Genomic DNA, 14,419 nt, shown 5'->3' on the forward strand with positions numbered 1-14,419 from the left:
GATAACAAATCGACGGCACGTGCGAACAAACACTAAACGATCGTGTGCTGATAAGGGATGTCGAGAATAACTTACTTTGTCGTAACTGAACGTCGCGTCAGTTACGTTCGAGTCCACAGCAACGCGACAATCGAATCGATAAGTGTTCTCGGTCAAGTGCATGAGAGTAAATATCAAACAATATCCGTGTAAATAATTTCGAAATTGAACAAGTTTAAGAAAGAAATAAAAAACGAATCGAAACCACTACAATGAATGCAAAGAAAAAAATATATACGTATTCTTAGGAATCTTCAAAACAATTTTCGTCAGAAAGAAATTTTTTAATAAATTAAAAGCGATCATATTCGAGAATTTCGTTAATATTTTCATAAAAAGTATAAACAATTTTATTTAGACGAAATTTGTTCCAGATATTTCTAATAATACGTATATACTTTTGCATAATAAACGAAGTTCTATAATGCGTTTGTTAAAATTGATTGCTGCGTGCTTTTTCCATCCACTGTGAATTACGTAAACGTTCATCGCATCGAGCCAGTGACGACCGAGGGAACAGGATGTACCTAATTGTTGGTCGAGCGATCGCATCAGATAAATAAATTGTGGGGTCACGGTCAAGCAATCGCCGTTTATTTTATTCAGCGCGAAGAGAGCGTTCGACAAACGAAACATGGCCACTTTGGTGATAGCCGATTACGCGGTGATCGTGGTGATGATGCTCGTAAGTTCAGGAATCGGTGTGTATTATTGGCTCACAGGCGGAAAACAGAAATCGACAGAGGTGAGTTTTCACGTCGAAACGGTAGCGAGGTTTTCTAATTTCGTTCTCGTACACGCCAGGAGTACTTCGTGGCGAACAGATCCATGCAAGTGACGCCGGTCGCGATAGGTTTAACGGTTTCGTACCTATCGGCGGTCAGTTTGCTGGGAGTGAGTTCGGAAAATTACGTTTATGGTACCCAGTATGCCGTGATCAATCTTGCTTACGGGTTGGCTACCCCTTGCGTCGCTTATTTCTACATGCCAGTGTTCTTCAAACTTGGGGCGACCAGCGCTTTCGAGGTGAGTGACCGCGATTCGATTAATTTAAATATCAAAATAAAATCGATACCCCTTTATTGGTATACCGATAGTAACAGTATCAGGAAAAAGAAATTAAAAACGTTTGTTTCTTTTCACGATTAACGAATAAAATTTTTATCAGATCGTGCTTCTAAACAAATACGCGAAAGGCAGAGAAATTGCATCGATTGAAAATAATTATACCGTTCGAAACGAGGGCTGAAACTTTGTGTGAAGAGTACGGTGTGCTTTCAGTATTTGCAAAAACGGTTCGGTACAGCTGCGAGACTGTCGGCCAGCGTCGCGTTTCAGCTTCAGCTGCTTCTGTACAGCGGCGTGGTGCTTTACGCGCCTGCACTCGCCCTGGACGCCACCACAGGTATCTCGACGACCGCAAGCGTAATCGGGATAGGATTGGTTTGTACATTTTATTCGACGATCGGCGGTATCAAGGCAGTCCTCGTTACCGACGTATTTCAAAGTCTGCTGATGCTGATATCTGTTATCACAGTGATCGTCACAGCGGCTGTGAACGTCGGGGGACTCGATCGAGTCTGGGAGATCGCTAGCGAGGGATCGCGGCTAGAATTTGACAAGTAAATGCTCGCTTCGAATAATTACGAGACTCCCATTGCGCGTCTTTTCGTTCTAATTGACGTTTATGTTCCTCGGGCGCCGTTCGGTTTTGCAATCAAATATCCATAGTACGTGAATCTTTTACGACCCATTCGAGCGTTTCGCGCGTTAAACGAAAGACGTCGATGACTGGTCGGCGTACGAGTTAAACATCGTGCTACCGTTCGAATAATCTCTGGTTTCGGTTAAACCTAACGCTCGAATCGGAAGAATATTTAAATGTTTCGGTACAAATATAGGACATGCAATTATGTAAAGAAATTCATTTGTATTACTCAAGAATCGAGATATCGAAACTATCTTAAATTTCAAATGCCATCTATACTTGCACCGAGACATTATGATATCCGTTCGTTTAAAATTGAAAAACGAACGATACCGTTGCAATTTCGCTTCGAGACGTTGTTCGCGCATAAACATCGCCGTTATGTCGAGCAACGCGTGTAACAGTTCGCCAGCGAGTTCTTAAATCGGATATCTCTTCGCCATTATATCGTAAATCGCCGTCACAGCAATTGATTGTTAACGTAAAGCGCCGGGCGTGATGCGGTTAGCACACTTTCAAATATTCCTCCGAGCATGTATATCTACCATTTATTTACCTCGGAATTCCAGCCGTATAGATACTGACAATGGTATGTACATTCATTCAGCATTTCAACGGATCCAACGGTACGACACACCTGGTGGAGCTTGACATTTGGCGGTTTCTTCACATACCTCTCCTTGTACGGCAGTAACCAAGTTCAAGTTCAGAGAATGTTAACCATCAAGTGAGTACACGGCTACTTTCTACTCGATATACGTATCCCGCAATGTTGCAAATTATTCTCATCCACCGGTATTCCCCATTCTCGACTGTCGCAAGCCACCGTCGTGTCATGCTTTAAATGTTAACAGACCGTGAATGATCGTAAATTTACGCAATATTATTTAACCTATTCGTGAAACCGTCGCTCGAAAATACGAACAAGTTTATATAACTTATTCTCTCGCGCCTTACATTCGACTCGTAGTTTAACGACTGTTCCATTAAAGTTATAAAACGTACACTTTACGTAAATTGATATTTACTTAGGTTATGAGAGTTTCAAATCATAAAAATAACAACAAAATTTCCAATTCTTTTATCTAGCACGCGAAACATGGAATTTTCTTCCGACTTCAATGATAACCGTGTGGAAAATCGTACAATATTTCAGAAATTTGAGAGGCGCGCAACACGCGATCTGGTGGAGCTGGCCAATGGCGTCCATCATGTCGTTGGGCCTCTGTTTCTCCGGTCTGGCGATATACACGCAATATCGTAACTGCGACCCCCTTGCGAGCGGAAGGATCAATTCAAACGATCAATTAATGCCTCTTTACGTGATGGACATGCTTTCTGAGTATCCAGGTGTACCCGGCCTCTTTATAGCCGGCATCTTCAGCGCTGGATTGAGCACTATCTCCGCTACGGTCAATTCCCTGGCCGTCGTTATACTCGAAGATTTTATCAAACCCTTTTACCGTATAAGGTAAGATACGTAAAATCAACCGAACTTTTGACGCGCGTTGTCAATTACAGTAGAACTCCATTTATACGAACCAAACGGGGGAAACGGTTTATATAGCTGAGTAGATTCGTACACGTAGGGATCCAAAGATTATCCCCGCTACTTTTAACTTTTCGTTCAAAGAGTTGGAAACCTGATTCGCACGTATAGTTCATTCTTCAACATGCAACGCAAAATATTTCCGAAGGACGATTTTAAAAGTTATTTACCATTTTATAATCCGAGGTTTTGAGATATAAGCAGTTAAAGTTTATCGATGTCGCTTCTGAGACACGCTATTTATATCTCAGTCTGAAATTAATTGTTATTAAGGCCTTCTAGAAATCGAAAGAGGCTTGGACCACGTACATTTTAAAAGCCCACGCGCCTTTCTCTAGGTCTTCAGTATATTAAAATAGAAACTCTGTTTTGTGTGATAAGTAACACCATTCCTGATGTAAAGAGTAGTATTATTAGGTTTTTCCCAGATAAGATAATTGGACTTATTAATAGTGAGGCTTATTTATATACACTACAGATCAAGTACACCTAAAGCAAGATCCGCTACATAAGCCTGACCTACATAAAGTCCAATTAGCAGATCAAAAACGAAACGCTTTAATACTGTTCTTTGTTTGAAGACTCGAATCTTAAAGTTCGAAACTATTTATGATTTCCATGTTAAGACTAAGAAATAAATTAATTTTATTTTTTTTTTAATGGAAACAAGTATACATCTCTAAGAGTAATCGTAACGTACCAAGGAATATTACTGTGACTCCGATACTTATAATGTCGAACTATGTGACGGTGAAATTATTGCAATTGTTTTAGGGGCAAAGAGATAAGCGCGACAGGATTGATAGTCATTAGCAAGACTTTGGCTATTATAGTTGGCCTGGCCTGCATAGCTCTGGCGTTTATAGGTCACTACCTTGGTGGACTCCTTCAAGCTGCTTTGACGATCTTTGGTGTCGTCGGTGGGCCTGTCTTTGGACTTTTCACCCTTGGCATGTTCACGCAAACTGGCAATCAAAAAGGCGCGGTCATCGGTCTGTTGTGTAGCCTCATTTTCTCCCTGTGGATCGGATTCGGTCAACCAAAACCACCGATTCCGAAATTGGACGTGTCCACATCCGCGTGCAACGCCACTGTATTTTATGATTACGTGGAAACATCGAATTCACGTTTGGACCATCAGTAAGGAATTTAATTTTAATATTATTTCGCGCGTATAATTGCTTTTCACAGAACGATCCGTAAATTGAAATTTTTTTAAATTACAGACAGAACGGCGACGATTCATACTTCTATCTCTACCGTATTTCGTACATGTGGTATTGTCCGCTTGGATCCGTCATCAGTTTCTCGGTAGGATGGATTTCTAGTTGGATTTTGAATATCGTCTTCGGAGAAGAGTCCAAGGAATTAGATCCCGATCTTTTCACTCCCATTGTTGCATCGAAAATGCGTAAAAGGCAATCGAAGAATGCGAATGAATTCAACAGCACCATAGTGTTGAATAAAATGACCTGATACACTCACGCTGGAGATTTAAAAAAAAGGAGATACATTTGCAATACGATAATTCATCGATTATAAACGGATAATCGAACTGCCTTTTCGACTTACAAACCGATGACGACCATGACGAGTTCCAATTAATCGACAGAGTATTGCAAATACTTGTCTTGAAATTCCTTTGGTTCAATTTTGTACTTAACGTTCAAATACTATCACTGTATACATATACTATCACGTTTTGTCGATACCATCAATTCAACGTATACTGTCTCAAACATTATCGACTGCAGTAATATTAGTTTAAAGAATAAGCGTCTTCTCATTATGACAAATTAAGTTTCACTGTCTTAGCGAAGCAGTAGCATGTTTATCGTTTTATTAACACGTTGGCTTCTATGCCAGCTTTTCCTGTTTAAGGATATCTTTGACATTTTTTCAAATTATAACGTGACCAATAGAAGTATTCGATAGTTTAATGGCGTATTTGTTATTGCGTAGCATTCCTAATGTCAGTGAAGTTATTAAAAAATTTACGACAATGAACGTTAATTTACTGTAAAACCACTTATTGCATCCTACAAATGAGTTCATCATTCTATTATTAAAAATAATAACAAATGGATCCTTGTCTTCCATTATTCGTAGTACGAGCAACCAGGGGGTGAGTTCTCACGAAATAATAAATTAAAAATGGAGAATAATATTTTTTGTAACGACGTCCATGTCGAACTCTACTACACGCAGCCTAATAAATTTTCAAACTCAATTGTTTCGACTTATTTCTTCACGAGGAATACGCCCCTTACTATTCGACCAACCCAATAGCCTTGGAAACACACGATACCATTTAAAGGTTGGATCTTTGAATTTTCAATGTGTTATTCGATTAAGATTTAAAAGAATACAACTAAGAAGAGTCATTTTTTTCAGACGTACGATCCAAAACCCAGCCTGAAAAAACATCCCACGTACGTCGATCGTTTATTTGCACGTAGATCCGTTCGTTCGCCGACTCGGAGGATACTCGTGATTGGCCTTCACCTAAAAACAACCGGAATGGTCTCCGAATTCGAGGAACAAGACACGTGTCGCGTAAAAGACAGTCGGGGGAGGGGCAGTTGGTCGGTGAAAAATCGTAACCGAAGCAATCCCCGGAGCTCGATTCCCCGAAATCACGGCCGATATTGCTCGTACTTGACTGGCGGGTTCTCTCGAGGAATTCCGAACGGCGAAGTTTCTTTCTCCTCGTGCAACGAGCAAACGTAAACACCGTGGACCACGGACGCGCCGAACGTTTACCAAAACGTTCGCAAATCACGATGGAATACCATCGAAGTGGGGTTCAGGTGCACGCCATACGGTGACACACAATGAACGTTCGAGCAACCACTTACGTAAAGAAATAAGAGTAGATAAACGCGATATTTTGTTTCATATTTTTTCAAAATACTTGTTCCTTTTCGAAGTAATCGGCAAAATTTATACGCACAGCAAGGAGCATAACTGTACCGTTAACCACAAGTTACGTAGAAATCATTATCTCGGTCACGCATGAAAATTACGTTTCAAACAATTTGGAGAAGCTGGATTTCTTATAGATGATCTTATTGATAATAAAATTGAAGTCCCCGCTATGTGTCCTGTAATTGGACTGTTTAGCCTACGGTGTGGACCACCTCGAGGCCCGTTTCGACTTGTTGCGGAACAACGTGCCGCACCACGGTTTTCAATCTTCGTACGACTTTCGTTGAACTTTTGAAACGGAGCCTTTACGCGCCGCCGGCGTTGAGCAACCGCTGTCTCTTCGTTCGTAATTGCGTTACGCAACTTACGCGTTCCGTGCACTTTGGTTGTTCCTCGCTATTCAACAAACAACGCGGAGCACCGTGGGTTGCCCAACGCGCAGGAATTTCGCGTTTTCGCGTGGAAAATCCTGGCGAAAAATGTCTGCTTAATCTATACTACTAATATACGAAAGGGTTGCTCTATTTTGATCTCCAACACTCGCGGAACACTGTAATCCACGGATAACAAATAACTTGGTCGACAATTAGTTTACTCTTCGCGTAACACAATTTGGTATCCTCTAACGCGCTGAAATATAATTTTTAATAACGCAAAATTATGAAACTGTAAGAATTTTGTTTGTATTCGAATGACTATAAGAGGATAAAACGTTAAAGTAAAAATCTTCGATATTGGTGTAGCTATAATAGACTCATCGTTTTTCTCTTTTAAAATATTCTAAGCGTTCATCGAACGCTGGAAGATGCAACCGCTGGTTTATGAAGTCTTCGCTATGCGATACGACCGTCGTGCACGAGATAGCAGTTTACGGTGTGCCCGTGAATCAAGAACGACCGGTATTTTCTTCCATAAACTCAGAAATTTCCACTAATTGAGCTCGTAAAGAATCCAGTTAATTTTTCCATTCCTTTCCTTACCGCCGATTCGAGCGAAGCCCAGCGGTAATAGACCACTTCGGAATAGATTAAGATCGAAACAACGGGAGTCAGAAAACGCTACCGAGAATCGCTGCGAGATTACTCGACCATTCGCAGCGGTATTCGTATCGCCCAGCATGCACGGTAATACTATGCAGTTATTTCAGTTTAAGATAATCCATCGCGAGCATTTCCAATGCTCGACCACCGTGATCCTAAATTTTTTTCTTTGAATAAAGAAAGAGTTGTTCCGAGAAGGATACGTAAACGTAATCGAATTAAAAAATTGCAATAGTCGCTATAATTTTTGCACAGAAGGGACTTTAAGAGCAGATCAAGAGTACGCAAAGCTTTGTTTAACGTTCCCTGCAATAAAATAAAATAATCGAGTCGTGGTGTTGCATCGCGTTAGTCCGCGTTCTCATTATAATGCCGCGCGTTCCTCGGATAAAACGAGTCTTTCTCTCAACGCGTACTGCGTCTACGCTAACCACGGAATGCACAAATGACGAATTACACGCTACTGTTTCATTTTACGACGCTCAATTATTCCAATTCAGATTTTCACGCAAACGCGGATCAAGTTGAACGACTGAAAAGGGAACGAAAATTTCAGAAATGGTCCTAGACTGAAATTTAGATATCAAAACAATTAATAACAGCTATTTTATTGAAATTTACCTTCCCATTTATATCTCGTTATCGATATCAATGCTCGTATTGTATATTACAAATGTATAACGTTCCGAAATCGTTATGTCCGACTGTTAATTCGAGTCACGATAAGCGAAAGAAAAAATTTTATAGATTCGATTTTATAGACAGACTCGGTTGTAGAAAAACGAGCACGCGAAATGTTAATTGAACCTAGTCGGGCGCGCTTTGTGCTTCGTATTCCGCAAGGTGCAACGATAAATTTCTCAATCATACCGTTGATATACTGATCATGTCTGTGAATACTGACCGACAAGCAGCACTATACGGAAATGCCCCATAGGTACGGGGTGAACGCGAGATAGCCGACGGGGATTTTTAAAACCTCGCGAGACACACATAGTTCCTGCGGCGAACGGCCTGTTCCATTTCCTCATGCCGCGCATACGTACCTAACGAACAACGTGGTATAATGCGCGTAACGCCATTATAATAAACTTCGTACTCGCTCATTCACACGCGCTAGGGGAGTCGATGCACGCACACGCCACGTTTGCCCCGCGATTCTATATAAGGGGGCCCAACAACATTTGTTATCTTAAATATCCTCGGTAATTTTATGTTGAGTTAAAAGGATAGCTCTTACAATCATGAGGCTACTCACTGGACATCGAGTCTTACACAGGGTGTTCGGCCACCCCTAGAAAAAGTTTTTATGGGAGATTCTAGAGGCTAAAATAAGACGAAAATCAAGAATATCAATTTCTTGATTGAGGCTTCGTTAAAAAATTATTAAAAAATATCATATCATTCATGGAAAAATTCTGGTCAGTTACGGGGGTCAATTACAATCATTTTTGGTCAATACACATACCCCCAAAATCCTACCCATTTACGAGAAAAAAATTCTTTATTGAAAATATACTGTTTGGCTGGAAATGTTTCTATAACTTTTTAACGAAGCCTCAATCAAGACTATTCATCTTAATGAACAATATGCGTGTAAATAATATGACGATGATAATACAACATCGTTAAAATAATTTGAAAAGTAATAAACCGTACCGTAATAATTTAATAAAACTCATATATTTAGAATTTTGTATCTTATACGTATTTCTTTCAAATCGATCTATTCCAGGTGTTCGAATAATGCGATCGGTTTTTGGGTTCTATCACGGTAATAGAGAGCTAGCTATGCATCTATTGCAAACAGTTGCTCCCCGATTTAACGGACACAGGGAATACGAATGGTTGGATCTTGGAACCGACTTTCCCAGTTCTATGCTTAAAACAGATCGTTAATTGCGTAAGTATTAGTTCCCCGAGCGTGGAATTAACGAGGCATCCGATGCATGCGCGGCGCATCCCGTGCATACAACTATGCGTGCACGGATCTGGAGGCCGCGTAATTGAAACCTAGACTTTATGCTGCGCTGGATGGAAACGAAGAAACAAAATGACCGGCTACACGAAACCGGGCGTTTAACATCGATAGGACTCGACCGCCGTATCTTTACTCTTATTACAGATACCATCGATCAAATGGTATGGAACGATCACGCGAAACAAGAAATGTCTTCGTCCACAATTCTGTCCCCCTCCCCGCAAAACGACGACGCTAGTTCGTTGATCCGAATCCGTACGAGCGGATATGATTCATACGTTTCAATTATTCACGCGATCGGCACAGCATTCTCGGTAAGAATAAAAACCCGTTCGATTGAAAATAAATAAGTACGCTTTATTTTCAGAGAAGTTGCGTGATGTGATTTTACGTTCGACGATTCCACGGTCGAGAGTAGGTAGTTTTTACTCGATGAAAAGTATCATGGTACACGAGTTATCGAATGTTTCTGTTCCTACGCGTGGAGTACAACCGTGAAGGGAGGGGGGAGATCGTACATGAACAAATAAAAGATGAAAAATTTGTATCATTCGTGGTTTCGTTTTCAAGATAATCGAATTTGAAATGTTGGATACGCGTGCGATTTGTTGAATACGATTTGCCTGGCACGTCTGTCCATTACTCACTGTTTCTACTTATACCGAAGCCCAAGTTGCATTCTACTACACGCGTGCGCAATGAATTTTCAAAATCGACGCTGGTTTTCCCGTAAGTTTTTGTAATTTGTATGTTTCTCTATATCTCTGTCGTGACCTTTTTACTAATACTTTATCATGAATTTTGTACCGTAGTAATATCATAGCCGAAGAGAACCGAAACATACAATAACTAATATATATTTAGATACATTCTTAATCCCTAATTAGGAAAATTTTATTTTATTCAGTTCAAATTATACGTTTTGATTTAAGCCCAACCAGAGTACATTAATCTTTCATAACAGATGGTCGTAAAATTATAAGATGTAAATTGCTATGAAAATTGCAGTACATTCTGAATTTTACGCGTAATAAATGCTTGATGCTTATCGTTCCTGATTCTCGTAAACTTCCGTGTACGAAATTATTCATAATTAAATAATTCAAAATATACGATTTGAAACGAATATTATCGCGGAACTCTGAGATACAGGAAACCAAGGAAATTAATTCAAGTATTACCGGCGCAATCAACCTTTACAATTATCATTCAAACATTCTTATCAACGGTAATTGTACAAATTGGTATTTAAAAAATCGTCGTGTGGCTCCTATTAAAGTTAGATCGTACAATTAACAGTATCCGCGAAACTATGGATGTAGTATAAACCTTCTATCCAAATTTAAAAGGCTTAAGAACTACCATGCGGGTAGTAAGCTTCGTTTAAGTATAAACGTAGCATGGGCCGGTGTAATTCCTACTTTATTAATTACTGGATTACTGTAGCGTGTCCTAAGGGGTACAGTGGCTTTTAAAGTCCTCGTGTTCCCGCTCTCAAATCTCGGAAATTAATCTTACCTAGATTCTCCCGTTCTCCGAATCCCCCGCCTTCGGCTTCATACAGGTGCACCTGCAATACACAAATAAGCGTTAAATTATGCTATTCTACCTGGCGTTCGATTCCGACCGGATACCAGGAATCGAATGTAAAGTACACGTGCGCGCGCAAAAAAAAAGTATCGCATTCGAACGAGGGGATGGATGCCGCGATGTAGATAATTCCGAACCGCTACGATCCGAGACACGTCTGCGCGAGAGATTGCATGTTGCTTTCCGCAACATTGAATTTCACCGCAATGATCTTTCGCGGAGGAAACGATCATTTTTCGGGCACAAAAAAAATTTCTCCTACTGTCATTAAGGAGACATAATTGGTCAGCGAGACTATAAAATATAATGTTCCTTTGGAAACAGAAGTAAGCTGCAGATCGCAAAACGCAGCTATTTATTTGGAACGCGCGACCGAAAGAACGTTTAACAAACAGATCTACGTATCGAACGTAAAATAATATTAACACTTATACTAACAGTAAAAGGACCTAAATGGGTGTTAATTTTCGAAAAATACGCGTGATTCAGTTATTGCAGTTTGACGGAAGGACCACGAAATACCCTGTGTACAGGGCAGAGGGTGATTCTACAACTAACGATCAGTTGAAAAAAAAAAAAAGAATAATGTTTCTTCGTCGAAGGCTTTGTTTTCGAGATAATTTAATTTGAAGATTTGTCAGAGGCGCGCGAGTGAATACGATTTGTCCGACGTGTCTGTCCATGAATCACTATTTCTACTTGTGCCGAAGCCTGACACGCACTCTACTGCACGCAAATTCCAACTCACTCCGGGAAAAATTATTTCTGGTTGCGGAGGACCATTACAATCATTTTTGGTGAATACACATATCCCCAAAATCCTACGCATTTTCGAGAAAAAAATTCATTACTGAAAATATAATGTCTGACCATGACTGTTCATTACCCTGAAAGTTCATGCGTATCTTTAAAAATCGTAACTCCTGAATGGATGGGAGGATTTTAACGTTTAAAAATGCAAACAACGCGTATTCTAGTGAAAAAAATTTGAAAATTCCAAGAATGTTAGAAAAGTTGTTCCTTAACCCCGTAACGTGAGAAAAATGGTCCAATTTTCAAACGACCATAACTCCTACAATAGTGAATCTATTTCGATGAAATTTATTTCTGAAAGTGCAACTAACGCTACTGTTTCTTGTTCTTGTTTCACAACATGCAGTGTAAAATTACACGTTCGCCCGTTTCTAACAAATTTTTGGAGGCCTCTCACTCTGGTTCCTATTATGGCTGTAATAACGAATATTTTTACATGAAATTTTTACAAGAAGTAGTTCAAGAAACGTATTTTCGAAAACATTAAACATTTATCAGAAAAAGTTTCATAGTTACGGCGAAAGAATTCTTGAAAATTGCCTTTATTTTCTGCCGTCACAGTGGTTTCTCCCCTTGAAGGGTGTACTGTTTGACCATAGTTGGGGCATCGGTCGGGATTGATCCGGTCCTGTCTAAGGGAATACGCGTAAGTAAAATAAATCTGTTTGCATCGAGGCGGGCAGGGAGAACGTGCCGTGCGCTCCTCCGCAATCCGAAAGACCGCGCGAGCTCCAATAAAACCGCTCTACTTCGACAAATCGCCTTAATTTCATCGTCAATAAGCTCGAGAAACCCGCACGAAGTATGCCGATCATCTCCTCGGCGCACCGTGACTGCCGGGCGCGCGCTCACACAACGAAACGGAAGGCATGTCGTGTTGGTGCAAGCCGCGTGAGCGAGTTTAACGAATCCGCGCGGCGGAGGGAAGAGCGAGGCGGGCGTCTCGGCCGAGTATTCCAGGTTAATTTTACCAAGCCCTAAGGAGCGCATGCGAAGGACTGGCGAAGGATAACGCTAGCGGGGCTCATCGGTTGAACGCTGCTCGAAGCGAACGAAGGACGCCCGCATTCCACGCCGCAACCTGGTATAATACGAGGAATTGGCCGAACGGAACGCGAGATGAACAGAGACGGAAGGAACGGGCTTCCCCTGGACGGGACAAAGAGGCCACGGAGCGCTCGAGCGAGACAGAGGGAGACGACGAGGAAGCACGGAGAGAGCGTGCGATGCCCGTAGAAAAAGAGAAGGAAGCAGAAGAGTAGCGAGTAGGGGTACATAGTTATAGTCCGGGCCACGATATAGCGAGGTCGTAAACTCGAGTAGGTGTCAAAGTTTACACATTTCAGCTCCCGGAATAAGTGAATTGACAGAAATATGAGCAGCTAAGGGCCTTAGACCATGGTCAGGGCCGTACGAAGAAATGTTTCATCCAGTGTCGCCATTTTTAGAGGTATCGTAACAGGTAAAGGTCTTACTCGAGTCTTTAATATTTTAATTTACCTGCTTATAATATATGCATGTAGAAAATGAAAAAGGGTAGTGCGGTTACGGACACAGAAAGGCATTGAAAAAGACACCCTCAAGCAAGATGTCATGTACGGCTGTAAGTGCCGCAGCAGTAGTCGGTCCCAACCCTCAAGAGTTTAGTTTACGACCTCGCTATATCGTGGCCCGGACTATACGCGAAGAGTTGTCTGCATCATCTTTCTCCTTTTACTCTCTCCCTTCTCTCTTTCATTCGCTTTCCCTTCGTCATAATCATTCGCCGCATTCCCTTTGCTCTATCTCCTTATTCGTTTCATTTTCGCTTCTTTATCTCTACTCCCCCTCAAACCCTTTCCCCTCCCACATTTTCTCTATCGCGTTCGTCGTCAGCCTTTTGTTTTCGGTCTTCTTCTTCTTCTTCTCCTTTTTTTCTTCTCTTCGTCCTTTTATTTGCTTCTTCTCGTCATCGTGTTCTTATTCTTCCCCTTCTGGCCGCGCGTTCGGCCGAACCGCGTGCCTCCAGCGGAAGTAAACCACCGTGCGCACGCTGGCATCTTCGCGAGAGCATTCTATACAGTCTCAGCGGCGTTCTTCCTCCGTGAGCGCGTAACTGGGATTCCTCGTTTTGCGGAGTCGGGCAGCTGCAAATGCGAGTCGCACTGGAGTAGGTTATCGTCGACGTTTGCTCGTAGCCGTCGTCGTCGTCGTCGTAGCTTTCACCACTTCACCCCGGAACACGCGATGACAAGAGAAACGGACGTGGCATGCGAGGAAAAGTATGTAGTAAATACCGAATGTTCGAATCGTTGCAACGTTTCATTGATACGGGCTACAATGAAGGATTCTAGGATTCTAGTAACCCGTAGGAACCCACAAGAGAACATGTCAACCCATTCAGAACGGGGTGTTAACCCACTCGAAAGACAAAAGTAATGTAAAGACAAATAATGTATTTAGAATTTACGCGCTACAAATATACTGTTAATTTTATTTTACATCCATTAATAATTGCTTGTGAATGTGATAATTGCAATATTCTGTTTGCATTATGAATCACTAATAACCAATAAGAACTAACCAGTAACTTATTTCACAAGGTTGGGCTCGCCGTAGTATTATACTCCTCATTGTAAGAGTCTATATACATAGTTTGATCTCCGTGTATAATTTAGAAAGATTATTCAAATCATTGCTGTAAAATTGCATGACAAAATTAACATAACCCATATTTTTCATGCTACGTAACTGAAGTGTCATTCATGTTTCTGTTTTCATTTAGAAACAAA

General features: G+C 41.1%; 2 protein-coding genes across 2 annotated transcripts in view; one reads left to right on the top strand and one right to left on the bottom strand.

The window, feature by feature from the left end:
• The window catches only part of LOC143347817 (protein expanded), a 90,870-nt gene that overhangs the window by 51,995 nt on the left and 24,456 nt on the right, over nt 1-14,419 (bottom strand). Inside the window, exon 2 of the mRNA XM_076777373.1 lies at nt 10,764-10,815. The gene's annotated coding sequence lies outside the window, so the exon portion shown is untranslated. The remainder of the gene's footprint in view (nt 1-10,763; nt 10,816-14,419) is intronic.
• On the top strand, nt 153-5,444 carry LOC143347825 (putative sodium-dependent multivitamin transporter). Its single transcript, XM_076777388.1, has 7 exons — nt 153-784; nt 844-1,065; nt 1,321-1,661; nt 2,355-2,474; nt 2,904-3,218; nt 4,071-4,436; nt 4,523-5,444. Exons 1-7 carry the CDS (start codon nt 674-676, stop codon nt 4,770-4,772), a joined length of 1,725 nt encoding a protein of 574 aa, XP_076633503.1. The 5' UTR covers nt 153-673; the 3' UTR covers nt 4,773-5,444.

This window comes from Colletes latitarsis, chromosome 11 (genome assembly GCF_051014445.1).
Source record: "Colletes latitarsis isolate SP2378_abdomen chromosome 11, iyColLati1, whole genome shotgun sequence".
Lineage (NCBI taxonomy): Eukaryota > Metazoa > Arthropoda > Insecta > Hymenoptera > Colletidae > Colletes > Colletes latitarsis.